At 32.9% G+C, this 15,476-nt stretch overlaps 1 protein-coding gene across 3 annotated transcripts in view; it reads right to left on the bottom strand.

Annotated features, from left to right (window-relative positions):
- The window catches only part of LOC141452260 (inositol-tetrakisphosphate 1-kinase-like), a 31,764-nt gene extending 17,168 nt beyond the window's left edge, over positions 1-14,596 (bottom strand). Inside the window, exons 1-4 of one of the 3 annotated variants that reach the window (XM_074124224.1) lie at positions 14,182-14,596; positions 13,996-14,020; positions 11,393-11,491; positions 4,950-5,094 (exon numbers count right to left, since the gene is read on the bottom strand). In XM_074124224.1, coding sequence (XP_073980325.1) covers positions 4,950-5,094; positions 11,393-11,491; positions 13,996-14,020; positions 14,182-14,282 — 370 coding nt within the window. In that variant the 5' untranslated portion in view covers positions 14,283-14,596. The remainder of the gene's footprint in view (positions 1-4,949; positions 5,095-11,392; positions 11,492-13,995; positions 14,021-14,181) is intronic. The other 2 variants (XM_074124222.1, XM_074124225.1) reach the window with 2 other exon arrangements.
- Positions 14,597-15,476: the final 880 nt, after the last annotated feature.

Raw genomic sequence — 15,476 nt, 5'->3', positions numbered from 1 at the left:
CTTTACTTCCCTATTCCACACTAAAGCCTTCTTCTTACTCCTCTCTTTTCTCCAACTTCTTTCACACCATCTCACCCACCGCTACTCAATCTCTTTCAATTCATCATTCTATGTTTTATACCATTTTATAATATGAGTTTCCACATTTTATAAAAATAATGAAATTAAAATTAATAAAACCTATAAATTTGATTTAAGGGTTCATTTTTAATGTTTTAGAATAATTGTAAAGTTGGAATTTTACTTTATACGAGGGGGGCTCGCAAATTCAAGCAGAAAACACGGCCAAACAATCAAAATGTTTATACTTTTTAAATTAGTTTTTAAACTAATAATAATCAATAAACAAATATGACCGTTTAAAACTAGCTGAAATCTAACCAGCAGAAACTAGTTTTGTCCAAAACGGAAGTTAAAAAATTGTTAAAACTATAATTTTCTTTACGATTACATTATATTTAATCGTACTACATTTTAATTATAGTTTGCATCATTCACTTTTATTAAAAATATTTTTCCGTAAAGTGTAACTTTAAGATGAATCAGGGTTACTAATTATGGACCATAACTAACAATTAGCTACCGATTGTGAAACTAAAATAATTGATGGTTTACAGTTTTTCATTATTTCCACCCGCGCATAGTTTTCACATAGAACTTTTTCTAGGCCACACTCACAACAACTATCTACTGTTTACTATGAATAGATAAATTGTCTACTTTCCCATTATTTACTGAAGTATTTAAGAGAAAGATGTTACGTAGATAAAAAGAAATTATCTTTTTATTGTGAAAGTTTTCATCTTATAACTGATCGCAGACGAAGGCAAGGTGAAAAAGCTCTAGTACTGATTTTAATCCATAGTTTAAATACAGATTTTTGAACTTTTGGCTAATGAATAGATTATATATCCCAGATTGCGAGGTTCAGGAAGGGCTTTCAGATGCACCATATAGACTGCTTACTACGGTTTAATTCAATCGAAAACATTTTACACTATACATTTCTTTAAATTTGGGATTAGGTGGAAGTCATAGGTGTCAAATCTGATGTCGTGGACGTTTCAACAATTCGTACTTGAAATCTGAATGTTTGCTGCCAAAGCACTGCTCTAAATATTCCTTTTTGGCATATTTATTTTTGGCCAACTCAACTGCAACATCTATTTTTGCTTAAAGCTTTCTTTCTTACATTCAAATTCTTGTTGCAAAATGTATCTTACTCTTTCTTCTGTAAAGCCAACGGTGCTATCTACCTTATTATACATCTTTAATCGTCGATCTCAAATACCGTCCACCATGTTTGTTTTTCTTCTGTGACTGCTGTTTTGTGCTTTACTTCACGTGCATCATCCTCAAAAGTAGTACGATTAAGTTTAAATTTATCCAACCATTTCTTTGTTGCTAAAAATGAAGAAACTGAAACTAGATGATTCCTCCATAGCGATAAATAATTCAAATCCAAGAATTTCATAGTTGTGCGAGATTACAGTTATATCCATTTCAACGACTTAATGTGCACCAAAAGTCTACATTAAAAAAACTGCATTAGAAAAAAATATCATTAGAATCTAACGAGATCAAGTTGAACCTTGACGTAGGTTATTCCGTTGCTTGTCGCAAAATAACAAAAATAAAATTTCACTGATAGTTATGCATTGTGCAAGGCTAAGAACTTTGCTCTCGTGTTGTAAATTAAACGTTTTTTGAAACATTTTACATTTCGAAAAAAAGGACACAGTAATTTCTCAATAAATAGATTGAAAAATTTGAAAAGTAGATTCATGACAAAATGAAACAGCAATTAGTGTAAAATACTTAATTATTTCTTAGCGTAGTAGAAGATTTTAAGCGAAATATCTGACATGTTTATTAATTCCTATCTTCATTAAATATCAATTATGAGATAAAGATGCACACGCTCGTGCAGATAATAAAATGATTGGCTATTTTCTCTTTCTCTCTCTCTCTCAGTGACTTTTTACTTTTTCTAATTCCTGATCTTGTCAAACCCATTTTCGAAATTTGACCAGAAATACTAGTTTTAAGATTTACTATACCCCCAAAAGTTTTTAACAAAATACTCACAAGAACAAATCGCAGGGAAACCCCAAAATTCAATATTTCTTCAACGGTTTCTATTTTCACTTTTGATGCAAACATTTTCATCCGGAATCTTCCGTCATTTTGAAAGGCAACTTTTCACGTTTTTGTTTTAATTTTCCGTTTGATTTCCTGGAAAATGGAGCAAACGATTCGTTCCTCTATTTCCTCTCCACTTAAGCTCTTCACTTACGGGAAGTGAATGTGTCCATTGTACGGTCTGGTCTTATCAACCTTTCTGAGCAATCCTGGGCAAACAGTCCCAAATATAGTTTCATTTATCATTTACAACCGAAATAACATCCGTTTTCTTTTCGATTAGCCTGGGAGAGGTTCTATTTGAAATCGACTAGCCCTCTCACGAAGTCGACTGGGCAGTCTGTCCTTTACTTTCCTTTCCAAATGTCCAAGCTGTTCCTCAGCAATGCGTTTTCTCACAGTGGCCCTACCCAGACAGGCTCTTCACTTGTCTGACCATCGTATAGTTCTTCTTATCTTCCACCAATACTTCACATCCAAACATTCTTCTTGATTTCGTTTTCCCAATTCTGAATACTGCTAGAAACATCATTTAACACAAAATGGATTCCTCAGTTAAAAAGTTGCTTTAGGTTGCTAAGCCACGGACTTTATTGGTTGTGGCTTTTACTTAATGTCCATTCAATGGCTTAAGGCAGTACTCTATGTCCCGCAATTCAGAAAAAGTGCCTTTTTTTTTCGGTAGCGCACGACGTATTAAGGGATCTTGCAGAACTTATCTATTTAATAATAAGTAAGTATTTGCAAGAAGCGGGTTTAAAGTCAGTTTGGCACCATTCCTTCACTTTAGACATTACTCTTCACTCAGGACTTGCAAGTTCTTCTTAAGCTCAAGTGTATAATACTTACAACTTTATTTCTAAATCTATGGCATTACGTAGTATATTCTTGTATGAATACAAGAAAAACAAATTGTTTTTAATACTTTTAGGATGCGTTTAACAAAATTTAATTTAATTTTTCTTTTGTTGGTAATCTTGATTTTTTTTTTTTTTTTTTTAAACCTGTTTCTAGGTTAAAAATTTGACATTTTCTCTAACGCTCGCTTGCTACGAGTTACGAAAAATAATTATAAACCATAAACTACTTTCATATCGAAACCTTAAATCGAAGTTTCCATTTAAAAAATACAAAAAAAAATCGATTTAGAATTTTAAAGATATCATGTAAGTAATCGCCTATTTTTTCAGGATGGGCTTAACGTCGCAACTACCATTTACTAGGTGTCGTGGACGGAGGCGACTAGCAAACTTACTTTACTATTTCTCATTTAATTATTAAATAAAATCCAAGGCCTAGACCAGGGGAATCGAACCCAGTACCACAATGTATACGAGGGTCGTTTGAAAAGTCCGTGCAAAAATAAAAACTACTTAATTTTTTGGGGTAAACCTTTTTTATTTTTCAACATAGTCTCCTTTTAGGCTTATACACTTCGTCCAACGCTGCTCTAGTTTGTTGATCCCTTCCGAATAATAGGATTTGTCCAAGTCTGAAAAATAGCCATTCGTTTCTGCAATCACCTCCTCGTTTGAATAAAATCTTTTTCCCGCCAGCAATTTCTTCATATTGGGGAACAAATAGTAGTCCGAGGGAGCCAAGTCTGGAGAATAGGGGGAATGTGAAACGCGTTGGAACCCTATTTCCATTAATTTTGCGACCACAACTGCTGAGGTGTGAGCTGGTGCGTTGTCGTGATGGAAAAGGACTTTTTTGTGGGCCAATCGTGGGCGTTTTTCTTGCAGCTCGGTTTTCAAACGGTCCAATAACGATGAATAATATGCACCTATAATAGTTTTACCCTTTTCCAGATAGTCGATGAGGATTATTCCAATTCCAAAAGACAGTCGCCATAATCTTTCCGGCCGAAGGAACGGTCTTCGCCTTTTTTGGCACAGATTCCCCCTTGGTAACCCATTGTTTAGATTGTTCTTTGGTCTCAGGAGTGTAGTGATGTGTCCATGTTTCATCCACAGTGACGAAACGACGCTTAAAGTCCTGCGGATTCTTCTGGAACAGCTGCAAACCGTCCTTGTAAACACTTCACACGATTTCGTTTTTTTTGGTCAAGCGTGAGCAATCGCGGCACACCCATCTTGCGGATAGCTTTGTCATGTCCACAATGTTGATGCAAAATATTATTGTACCCGTTCATTCAAGATGCCCACAGCACTAGCAATCTCACGCACCTTCACTCTTCTGGTCATCCATCACCATATCATGGATTTTATCAATGATTTCTGGAGTAGTAACCTCGAACAGGGGGCGTCCGTCCAGAACGTTCAGCGTCACTTGTGTGCCCATATGGCCACTCCGAAAATTTTGAAACCACTTATAAACTGTTCTAATCGAAGGTGCAGAGTCACCATAATGTCTATCAAGCTTCTCTTTAGTCTCCTGAGGCGTTTTGCCTTTCATAAAGTAGTGTTTAATCAACACACGAAATTCTTTTTCGTCCATTTTTTGAAAATCACTCGACTTCCTCGATTCAAACGAATGCCAAACACAAAGAAATAGACCGATCTGGCTGAAACTTGGCGTGTGTTCTTCCAAGAGATGCTACTAACTAAACATAACCTCGATACGCGCCAGTAGTGCTATCTCTCTGACTTTGCACGGACTTTTCAAACGACCCTCGTATTAGCTTTGCAGGTCTCGCCTTAAAGATGCTATGCTTTCCAATCTAATTATAAATTTTCCCATGCTCTAGTTTTTCTACAATTTAAGAAATATTGGCATTCCCCAAAGTAATAAATATATTACTAAATATAAATTGTAAAAATTATAATTATATAGAATATAATTACCAATTTTATCTAAATCACTATCATGTATCACTCTGTAAGAAATATATCTGTCCAATAATTTCCTTACATTTTCCAGTGGATCTATAATGACTACTTCTGGATGTGATTTTATATAATCTTCAACATAGCCCAGCATTTTCATTGACTGCAAATTAAAATTAAGTATTAAAAAAATATAATATTCACATACTTTTTTGGTTTTTTTAACTGAAAATAATTATTAATTAAAAAGTTAAGTGGATGATGAAAGAATTTCAATGATTTCCGTCCAATACAGATGATTCATAATGATGATTAAGAGTGAGAGAGAGAGAAAACCACTTTAAAAAAACAAAAAAGAAACACGTATTTTTGATTAGGCAATAAATTAAAGTTTGAAGTGTTTTTTGCATTTGGTTTTACAGTTTTATAAGATTAGATTCCTAGCATAGTATTAAGTTGTGGCCACGCCTTAACTTCTAGAAACTGTTACTCACGGCGCACAGGTGGGCTTGTTTAGGAATTAGATGGATTTAAAAAAAATAAATAAATAAATAAAATCAGTGAACACTCCCACTCTTCGGACAATTTGGCAGAGCGATTATCTCAAAATTTTTCAAAATTAAATGTTAACCAGAAATGACATGTTGTCGTAATACGTGAAAAAAAAAAAATACCCCCTTTTAAATATCGCACAGAAAAATTGACGCTTTAAACCGAGAATGCAATTTCCAGCGTTTTTATTCACAAATTTTGCATAAAACTTTCATGTACTATGGATAAACGTCATAAAAGTATTTGTTAGTCTAGACTGAATGAAAGATTTCCAGCGTTTTTATTCACAAATTTTGCATAAAACTTTCATGTACTATGGATAAACGTCATAAAAGTATTTGTTAGTCTAGACTGAATGAAAGATTTCCAGCGTTTTTATTCACAAATTTTGCATAAAACTTTCATGTACTATGGATAAACGTCATAAAAGTATTTGTTAGTCTAGACTGAATTAAAGATTTGCAGGGTTTAAGCCTGTAACAATACCGACAAAATGTCCGTATTTAATTTGAAGGAAACTAAATGTTTGAAAAAGATTTCTAACTTATATTTTGGAACGTCAGGCGTAAGACGATATTTTTACACCATTTTTCATTTCAGTGAACCCCCCCCCCCCCCTCCCCACCATAAATACAATTTCAGTCGAAAGCAACAGATGCTTATTCTAGGTGTAAATACATGAAAAAGTCAGCTTAAACAAATCAGGGAATGACACTCACACGTCTTTTGCATACTATTTTCGAAAATATATTTTCCTTTTAAACTCCAGAGTTTTTGGAAGCCTTCCCATTCAAAAACCTGCCATAAAAACTAATATACCAAGAAAAAAATAATTATAATACATACACATGTACATCAAGGTGAATGTAAATTAAAGTAAATGCTATGTTTAATAAGTTAATAAGTAGTAAAGTAATTGCCTCTATTTTTTTTCAGGCGATCTTTACGTCCAACAACCACAATTAGGTGTCGTGGGACGGAGGCGACTAGCAAACATACTTTACTGTAAATTTCTTTTATTAACCATTAAATAAAAAATCTAAGGCCTACCACACCGGGAATCGAACCCAGTACCACAACACATATTAGCTTTACAGGTCTTGCCTCTAACCACTCGGCTACCGTGGCGCCTTGCTAAGTTTAATAAAAATCATAGTTAAAAATATTTATACAGGGTGATCCATTTAAAACGCACCAATCGCTAATAACTTTTTAGGAAAGCGGAATTTCGAAAAAACCCACGAAGTAAACTATATATTTTTTTTGGTCTAGTTTTCAAATTTTCCATCCCCGATGCTGTATCCTTTATTTTTGACGGAGTTACAGCCAAAAACCTGATTGGAGTTTCATAAGGACTACTGGTTTTGACAATGATTATGAAAACTACATAAAAACCTGTGAAAAATGACGTTTACAACGTTTATTATTATTTTTTTACTTTGCGTCACAAATAAATTTTTTTGCAGTCAGAGAACCACACAAAACGTACATTTCTGGTGGAAAATTAATATTGAAAACCGATCACGAATCAGATAAAATTGTAACTTTGATCTTAAATATCTCGACAAATATTAGGGATCTCGAAACGGGGTTAACGTCATTTTTCACAGGTTTTTATGTAGTTTTCATAATCATTGTCAAAACCAGTGGTCTTTATGAAACCTTAATTCTGGTTTTTGGCCGTAACTCCGCCAAAAATGAAGATACAGCATCAGGGGTGGAAAATTTGAAAACTAGACCAAAAAAAAAAAACATTTTAAACAAAAAACATCAGTTTACTTCGTGGGTTTTTTCGAAATTTTGCTGTCCTAAAAAGTTATTAGCGATTGGTGCGTTTTAAATGGAACACCCTGTGTATATATATTAAATTATTGACTATTTTTTCGTGCGGCTTTTACGCCCAACAATCTAATTAGATTTTCCTATTGGATGAAGTGGTCTAGTGAATATATTTTACTATAAAGTTCTCTTATTAACTCTCTCATTAAATAAATTGCAAGGCACTCTTATTAACTCTCTAATTAAATAAATTGCAAGGCTCTCTTATTAACTCTCTCATTAAATAAATTGCAAGGTTCTCTTATTAACTCTCTCATTAAATAAATTGCAGGGCTCTCATATTAACTCATTTCTCTTATTAAAACTCTCTCATTAAATAAATTGCAAGGCTCTCTTATTAACTCATTTCTCTTATTAAAACTCTCTCATTAAATAAATTGCAGGGCTCTCATATTAACTCATTTCTCTTATTAAAACTCTCTCATTAAATAAATTGCAAGGCTCTCTTATTAACTCATTTCTCTTATTAAAACTCTCTCATTAAATAAATTGCAAGGCTCTCTTATTAACTCATTTCTCTTATTTAAACTCTCTCATTAAATAAATTGCAAGGCTCTCTTATTAACTCATTTCTCTTATTAACTCTCTCATTAAATAAATTGCAAGGCTCTCATATTAACTCATTTCTCTTATTAAAACTCTCTCATTAAATAAATTGCAAGGCTCTCTTATTAACTCATTTCTCTTATTAAAACTCTCTCATTAAATAAATTGCAAGGCTCTCTTATTAACTCATTTCTCTTATTAACTCTCTCATTAAATAAATTGCAAGGCTCTCTTATTAACTCATTTCTCTTATTAAAACTCTCTCATTAAATAAATTGCAAGGTTCTCTTATTAACTCATTTCTCTTATTAACTCTCTCATTAAATAAATTGCAAGGTTCTCTTATTAACTCATTTCTCTTATTAAAACTCTCTCATTAAATAAATTGCAAGGCCTAAAAGATCGAGAATTTTTTTTTTGCAGCAGTAAAGACATATTAAGCTTTGTGGGTCTTGCCTCTAAACGCTTGGATATCATTGAAAGAAAATCATTGAAAAACTTTCTAAAAAAAATGGAAAAAAACGAAAACTAGTAAGAGAGCATTTCCCGTTGGGTAAACTCGGAATTTAAACAACTTTTTCAGGGATGTATGAAGAGTTTCCTGGAGATAAAGTGTTTTTAAATGCACTTTAAATGTTTAAATTTAAATGTATGCAATTTGTGTCATAAAAAAAAAAATAGACATTATAAAGCATTGGAATCATCTTTGAGGTAAAATATTTTAATAAAAAATAAAATATCTATACAAAGAAAAGTTTTATTTGTGGTCGGGAGATTATAGTTGTCAAGTTATGGTCAAGTTCTCTAATAGGATATACGATATATTCGTACAGTCGAAATGAAAAAAACCTTTAGCCTTCAAAGATTTATTGAAACAAACACAGATCACTTTCTGTAAATAGAGATTTCCAGTGGATAAACTAAATTTTGGAAATTTGCTACCAGGACCACAATATATTCTTCGTGACCCAGCAATAAAGAAAAAAATTAAAAAAAAGATGAGGTTACAAGTATAAAAGAGGAGAGTAATAAAATGGTAATAAAAACAAAACTTTATCTCTTCTTCATTTTTTGTTCATAACTATAAAAGTCCTTAATTTATTAGCTATAAATATTTAAAGGAATAATATAAAACTGAGGGAATTTTTTGTTTTTTTCAATTATGTAAACTAAATTTTCTCTTTTCATAGACAATGTCATTTCATAAGCTATGAGAAATTTAGCTTATTGATAAAAAAAAAAAAAAAAAACTTAGGCATTTCTAAGAAAATAAATATAAAATGTTTACAGTGCAGAAAAAAATGCAAAATGCAATTGTAATCTGGGAAGGTTGTCGAGCGATGCAGGTTAAGTATAGAGAGAATAAAAGAGACAAACCAACACTTTTAGGACGTTTGCGGAGATGGCAGTTCAAGGAATTTCTATTTCCCCCCTCTCCGCCTCTCCCAGACACACTCGCTTCATTGAATAAGAAAACAAATAATAATAAGTAATTATAACTTACATGGCAATTTCACCATATCCCTCGGTGGTAATCTCCGTTGCTCTACTTTATTAGTAAAAGTAAAGTAATCGCTCATTTTTTTTTTTTTTTAGGCGGGGCTTAACGTCAAAGTACCACAATTAGTTGTCGTGGACGGAGGCGACTAGCAAACATACTTTACTGCAAATTTCTCATATTAACCATTAAATAAAAAATCTAAGGCCTACACACCGGGAATCGAACCCAGTACCACAATACACATTAGCTTCGCAGGTCTCGCCTGTTAACCGCTCGGCTACCGTGGCGCCCTCTACTTTATTAGTTTAGTAACATTATTACCAGAGTAACTAGTTACAATTTCCTCTCAATTCTAGTGAGTAGAAGTATTGCGGTCTTGTAGAATTTTTGCTATTAAACTAAATATTTACCTTTTTTTTTTTTTTTTTAATCAGATTTTCAAGGCAGTACCTACCCGAACCTATTTTTTTTTGTCAAAGAAACGTACAAAAATCATCTTTTATTTTGAAAAATGATTTTTAAATTATGCGCACTTGGAATAAATGTAGTCCTGGAATGTTCACGATTTTCATCTAAGCTTTATTTTTTTGATGGAAAAATCTTTGAGGAAAATTGATACAATTTTCCAAATACAGATTCCTCCACATTTCTGGCTGAATGAGTCTGCTTTTCATGAAATAACACAATTTTGTTGTTTTTTTTTTTTTTGGAAACTCTCAAGCTCAAAACGAAGAACTGCAGTAAACCACCATTCTATCGCATTTAGAAAAACCTTATCCCGAAGGGGAGGAAGTGGATTAGCCACTTCTTCATGGGGTACTTGGCTGACCCTGCGGGTATCCCAGTCAAACAACATGAACATGAGCAACGTACAACTTGTACACATTTACACAGTACACAAAAGGCATAGTCATCTGTACAAGGAGGGGGGCTTATTAGCTCTTGGAACCGTGGTGCAGATTGTGTCAGGATGAGGAGGAAACGGCCTCTCACCTGTTATTCGACTAGGTCGCAATCGAGTGGGCTGCGCTACGATATCTTTGGAACTTTGAGACCAAGGAGCGCAAAAAGGAACTGGTAGGAAAAGTCCTCAACCTTTTTAGAAGGGGTTTGGATCAACTAGATCCAAAAAAAAAGGTGCGGTGCCGTGGGGCATAGATCCCATCCTGATAATCTAATCTAGTAAACCTTAAAACGTGTAATCCACTGTAAAACATCACACGCATACAGTGAAAAGACTACATTAAATTATATTCGAAATATAATAACTAAAGCTTTAAAATTTAAATAATTTCTTATTTAACAGAGAAAACGCAAATTTTATAAGTTTAAGCCCAACCCCCCACACATTTTGTGTATCAAACCAAAAAAAAAAAGGGCAAAAAATAAAAAAATTGCCGGAATGTAGTTCTGTGAGTCAGACATGTTCGTAATATGAGTTGTGGTGTCCGTATTGTATATGTATGGAGTATTCATTCGGCCTTGTCCCAATGTGCTTTGGTTATACAAGTGTTTCTGTGTATGATTATGTTTATATGAGGAGACTAACAAACATTCATACATACATGTGTACATATACACACAAACACAAATACACAAATGTGTGTACTATAAAAAAACAACCAACAACAAACACATAGTTTAGCAAGAATACCAGCTCAATAGTTTAGTATTGCGAAATAATTTCTGTCAAAGTGAAGTTAATAAATACGTCTGTATTGGGGAAGGGGGGTACAAAAATCTGGCGCAATAATCAAACGTCTGACGTAATAAACATTTTCTCGTAAATTAGAATTTAAAAGAAAAAGTGGCTGTCAAATTGTGAAATTAACAATAAGTTTAAAATGAATCCTAAAAGATTTTGCCGCGAACAGGAAAATAAAAAAAAAAAATTATTTAAAATTAAGACACTATTGGTTGAGGTCTTTTCATCGCTTTTCCGTAGGCAGAAAAACCTATAATTGTGGAGAAAACTCTTTAAAGAAAATGAAGTAATCAATTTATTTCCATTAATACAGCTCACCTTTACATCACCTTTCAGTGCCTGCGCTATGATGTCAGTTAATTTATGTATGATCACGTTAAATGGTCCCTGATCTTCTAGTGAACGTGTCAGATCCAACTGAAATTTAGGTGAAAAACAAAAGAAAAGTTCAAATTAGATTAACAGAATAAAATATGTTTGTTTTTTTTTAAATTTATAAATGAGCACACAAATTATTCAATAAGTTGTACAAATTTAAACAATCAGGTATATACCCTCAAATAAAATTACACTTTGGTTATCTGAATTTCTTTAAATTTCTAGTTTACCACTTCCAGACTAGTGTAAAATATATTTTACTCTAGGAATGGAAAGAAAAACGTGGTGACTAACTTTTAAAAAGGTTTTCTTTAAAAAAAAATCGATCTTTATCTCATCGTTTGTTATTTGGTTGAAAAGATATTTTTAAAAAACAAAACAACATGCAATGAGATCAATATTAGAGGGAAAAGATTAAGCTAAACGACTATTGCATCTGGCAGCCCTTAGATATTCTCATTCTGGGTGCCTCTATAAATCTCATTGCAAAACGAGAGAACACTGTTCAGAGACAGGTAGTGTACTGAGCAAGCTCTGAGTACCAATAGAGACAGAAATTAAAAAACTCAAAAAAAGACCCAAATCACACAGAGCGAATGAATGAATAGAAAGTAAGAGGTTTATATACTACATCTTTATTTACCAAAAATTTCTATCTTGGGAATGTATACACTTATCAGTCATTCTAAAATGGGGGGGGGGGGTGTCCAAAGCAATGTGTGAGGATATGTGGTTTATAAAACAAAGTTTACAAAATGTCTTCAATGGCGGCCCTCAATGGAGCTGCTGCTACCTAGGAGCCCAGTAAGGTATTTAACCGTGCTAAACAGTTTGGCAAATTGAGGACTACGAATTTTCAACGCTTATCTTCCACGAATTCTACAACATTTGACGTTCCAGCAAACCTACATATTTTTTTGGAGTCTAAGAACTTTTTCTCGTTTCATCTTTATGAATCGTTAATTGCGATAAAAAGTGGATTAATTTTTTTAAAACAAAATTAATATGCATTTAATGGAACAATAAGCAATAAGGGCTTTATTATTTTGAACTGATTACTGTTAGAAAGCGTGCACTCTGACTTGCATGAAAAAATAGGTCTCTTTGTTCAATCGAAAAATAGTATTCCTTAAACTGCGTTTCTCAATAATCAAATTTGAAACGATATCAAAAAATACCTGAAAGATATTTAATTTGCCAGGAGGTAAGCAAAGGGACTTTACGAGAAAGATTGGATAAAGCTAGTTGGAGTGCAGGAGGATTAATCAAAGATCAGCTTCGGATTACTTGACTTGAATTTGCTCACTTCGGCAAAGCAATCACGCGCAAGTGATGACCGCCAAACAGCCGCAAAAAAGATTTAAAGAAAGTCACAGGATAGGAAGAATTCATTTCCTGTTTATTTCCAACCATGTACTAATGGTAGGGGCTAAGCGAACTTATGCACTGGGTTCAAGCAGACTAAAAAAATAATGAGGAGCTAAAAGCTTTCAATTAAATCTTCATTATCAGGACAGTATACATATTTAGGAAGCTAGAGAACAGGATTAGAATATTAGGTGTCTCGGCAATGCGGCCATATTATAGCCTCTCCTTTTGCTTTCGCTTTTGTCTAATCATCTTTCATTGTTTCGAAGTTCCAAAGGACTCACTGCCGATAATCATTGCACCACAATCAAGTAGTATATAAGAAACCGTTTCCTTAACATTTCCCGCTTCTTGAATTTAATCTCACGTAAAGGAAGATGTTTTCTGCGACTAATATGCCCTGAGCATAATTCCATTGAGGGTGGATATTGTGGCACACAACCTGAAACCGGCTGGTTCTTGTAGCGATGTGCCATTTTCTTTGAACGGCCAGAGACCAGCAAGATAGTCTTTTATATCGCATGCTGACCCTACCATTTCTAAAACTCCACAGGCTGTTAAACTCTCAGATAGGTTATCTCTTGGAACAGCAGCCAGATCTCCGACACTGAGTCAGCCACTACCCATTGCTATCACGGAGTAGCTTTATAAGGGGTAGGTTTTCTTTTTTATAGATAATCCAACCTCTTTTTTGGGTAACTTAGACACTATGGAAGCAGGGGAAAATCACAAACTCAAACAGAAAACCGACAAATGAACCCATAACTACCACATGGGTATTCACAATCACTTAATCATTATCTAATATTTTAGATGAACCACTATTAGATCAGTATTGTTTTTTTGTCTTCTTTCAATAGTTCTTTAACAAGAAGGCTACTGATAGCAACTTTCATACAATAAGGATGTTATTTTTGTAGCTCCAGAATAATACTTTTTTTTCATAAAAAAATATAGTAAACAAGTAATTATTACATTAGTCCATTAGGTTAGTTGACAAAACGAAAACTGTTCAAAGAAATCGTGACTTCAGTCACACATCACCTTATTAAGTAATCTTAAAAGACCGGGTTATTTACTGAGTTCTGAGAACGTTTCAAGACCAAACACTTTCTAAACTAGAATACACAATGTTTTAATAAATATTAGAAAAAATTATTCTAAACCCCACTTACCTTTACTAATTCAAATCCATGTACTCTGAAATAAAAACAAATAAAAAATACTGTTAGAGACTTCCCTCCTTTAATTCAAGACAATTTTACATATATTTTTACGAGAGGCATATAGAAATTTTAATTCCCCAGTTAAGATAATTAAAAAAATCGTCCAACAATTTAATACTATAAAAAAAATTTTACCTGCACACTTTGGCAAATTCACTCCAATTCAATTTTTGACTCTTCTTTTCTGACATCCAATACCCTATTACTTTAAGGGAACTGTTTTGTAAGTGATTCATTTTAACGTGAAGTTTAAACAAAATAATAAAAAAATAACAAAAAAAATCACCAATTTGCCTCTATAACTATCAAAATTCATAAAATTTAATACTTATTCGCTATAAGATTAATAAAACTAAGCTATAAACATGAACTGATGACATAATTTCTATGTAAACAAACACAAACAACGTGACATAACTTTTGCTGTAAGATGAAACTATTGAAAAATAATAAATGACCAACTAAACATGCAGAATTATCAACTGCGACATTCTGTACTGCACGCCCCATATAAACACTTTCATATGACTATGACTCAAACCTAAAACAGCCAGTGGGAATCGTTTTTCCACTTAAATCAGTGATGCCGCCTATGAAAGTGGGGAGGAAATAAAATTTACCTAATTAAATCTAAAGAAAAAGTCCTTGAAAAAAATTCTTTAAAATAAGCATTATAAGTATATTTTATTCAATAAGCTTTAAATAGTAATCTAAATTAAATTTTCATCACCTCTTATTGGTGTTTATATAATGAGAGTAATTACTACTGCGCAAATCAGAATGACTAAGTTAGGTTCAATTTCAGTTAAGTGGAGGGGCTCATGATTTTTGCAACAGAGGACAACGCCTTCATAGAATTAATTTGTAAAATAAAAATTATTTCGCTAATTAGGCAGCCAAACAGTAAGCGGGTCATAATTGTGTAGCTGAGTAATTCATTGTTTACTATTTTCTGTTTCTAATATTATTTTTTTTAAGGCTGGCATACATTGTACATGTACAGATCAGGACAGCTAATTTTGTATGTAGAGGTTCAGCAAAAAAGGAAAAATAGGTAATCATTCTTCGTATTTCTGGAATTTCCATATTTTCTGTTTCTAACATTTTATTTCTAAGTCACCTATACATTAAAACATTAGGTCGGCTAATTTTATATGTAGAGGTTTAGTAAAAAGAGAAAATTAGGAAATCAACCTTAGTTTTACTGGAATTCCCTTATTTTAGGTTTATAACTTCTATTTCTAAGCAGGCGTACATTATATTCATTACGTCAGCTAGTTTTGGATGCACAAGTTCAGTAAAAAAAGAAAAATAGGAATTCATCCAAAAATATTTTTCCTTTTACCTTAATTTTTAGTACTTCAAAGTTTTTCTACTAAATTAATAAAAAGATGACGTTTCAGAGATTTTGAGAAGCGTTTATTGAGTAA

Source organism: Rhodnius prolixus, unplaced genomic scaffold (genome assembly GCF_049639745.1).
Source record: "Rhodnius prolixus isolate KJV_2025 unplaced genomic scaffold, Rpr scaffold_3, whole genome shotgun sequence".
NCBI classification, from domain to species: domain Eukaryota; kingdom Metazoa; phylum Arthropoda; class Insecta; order Hemiptera; family Reduviidae; genus Rhodnius; species Rhodnius prolixus.
Note: the sequence above shows the minus strand (reverse complement) of the source record. Positions and strands in the feature narration are given on the sequence as shown.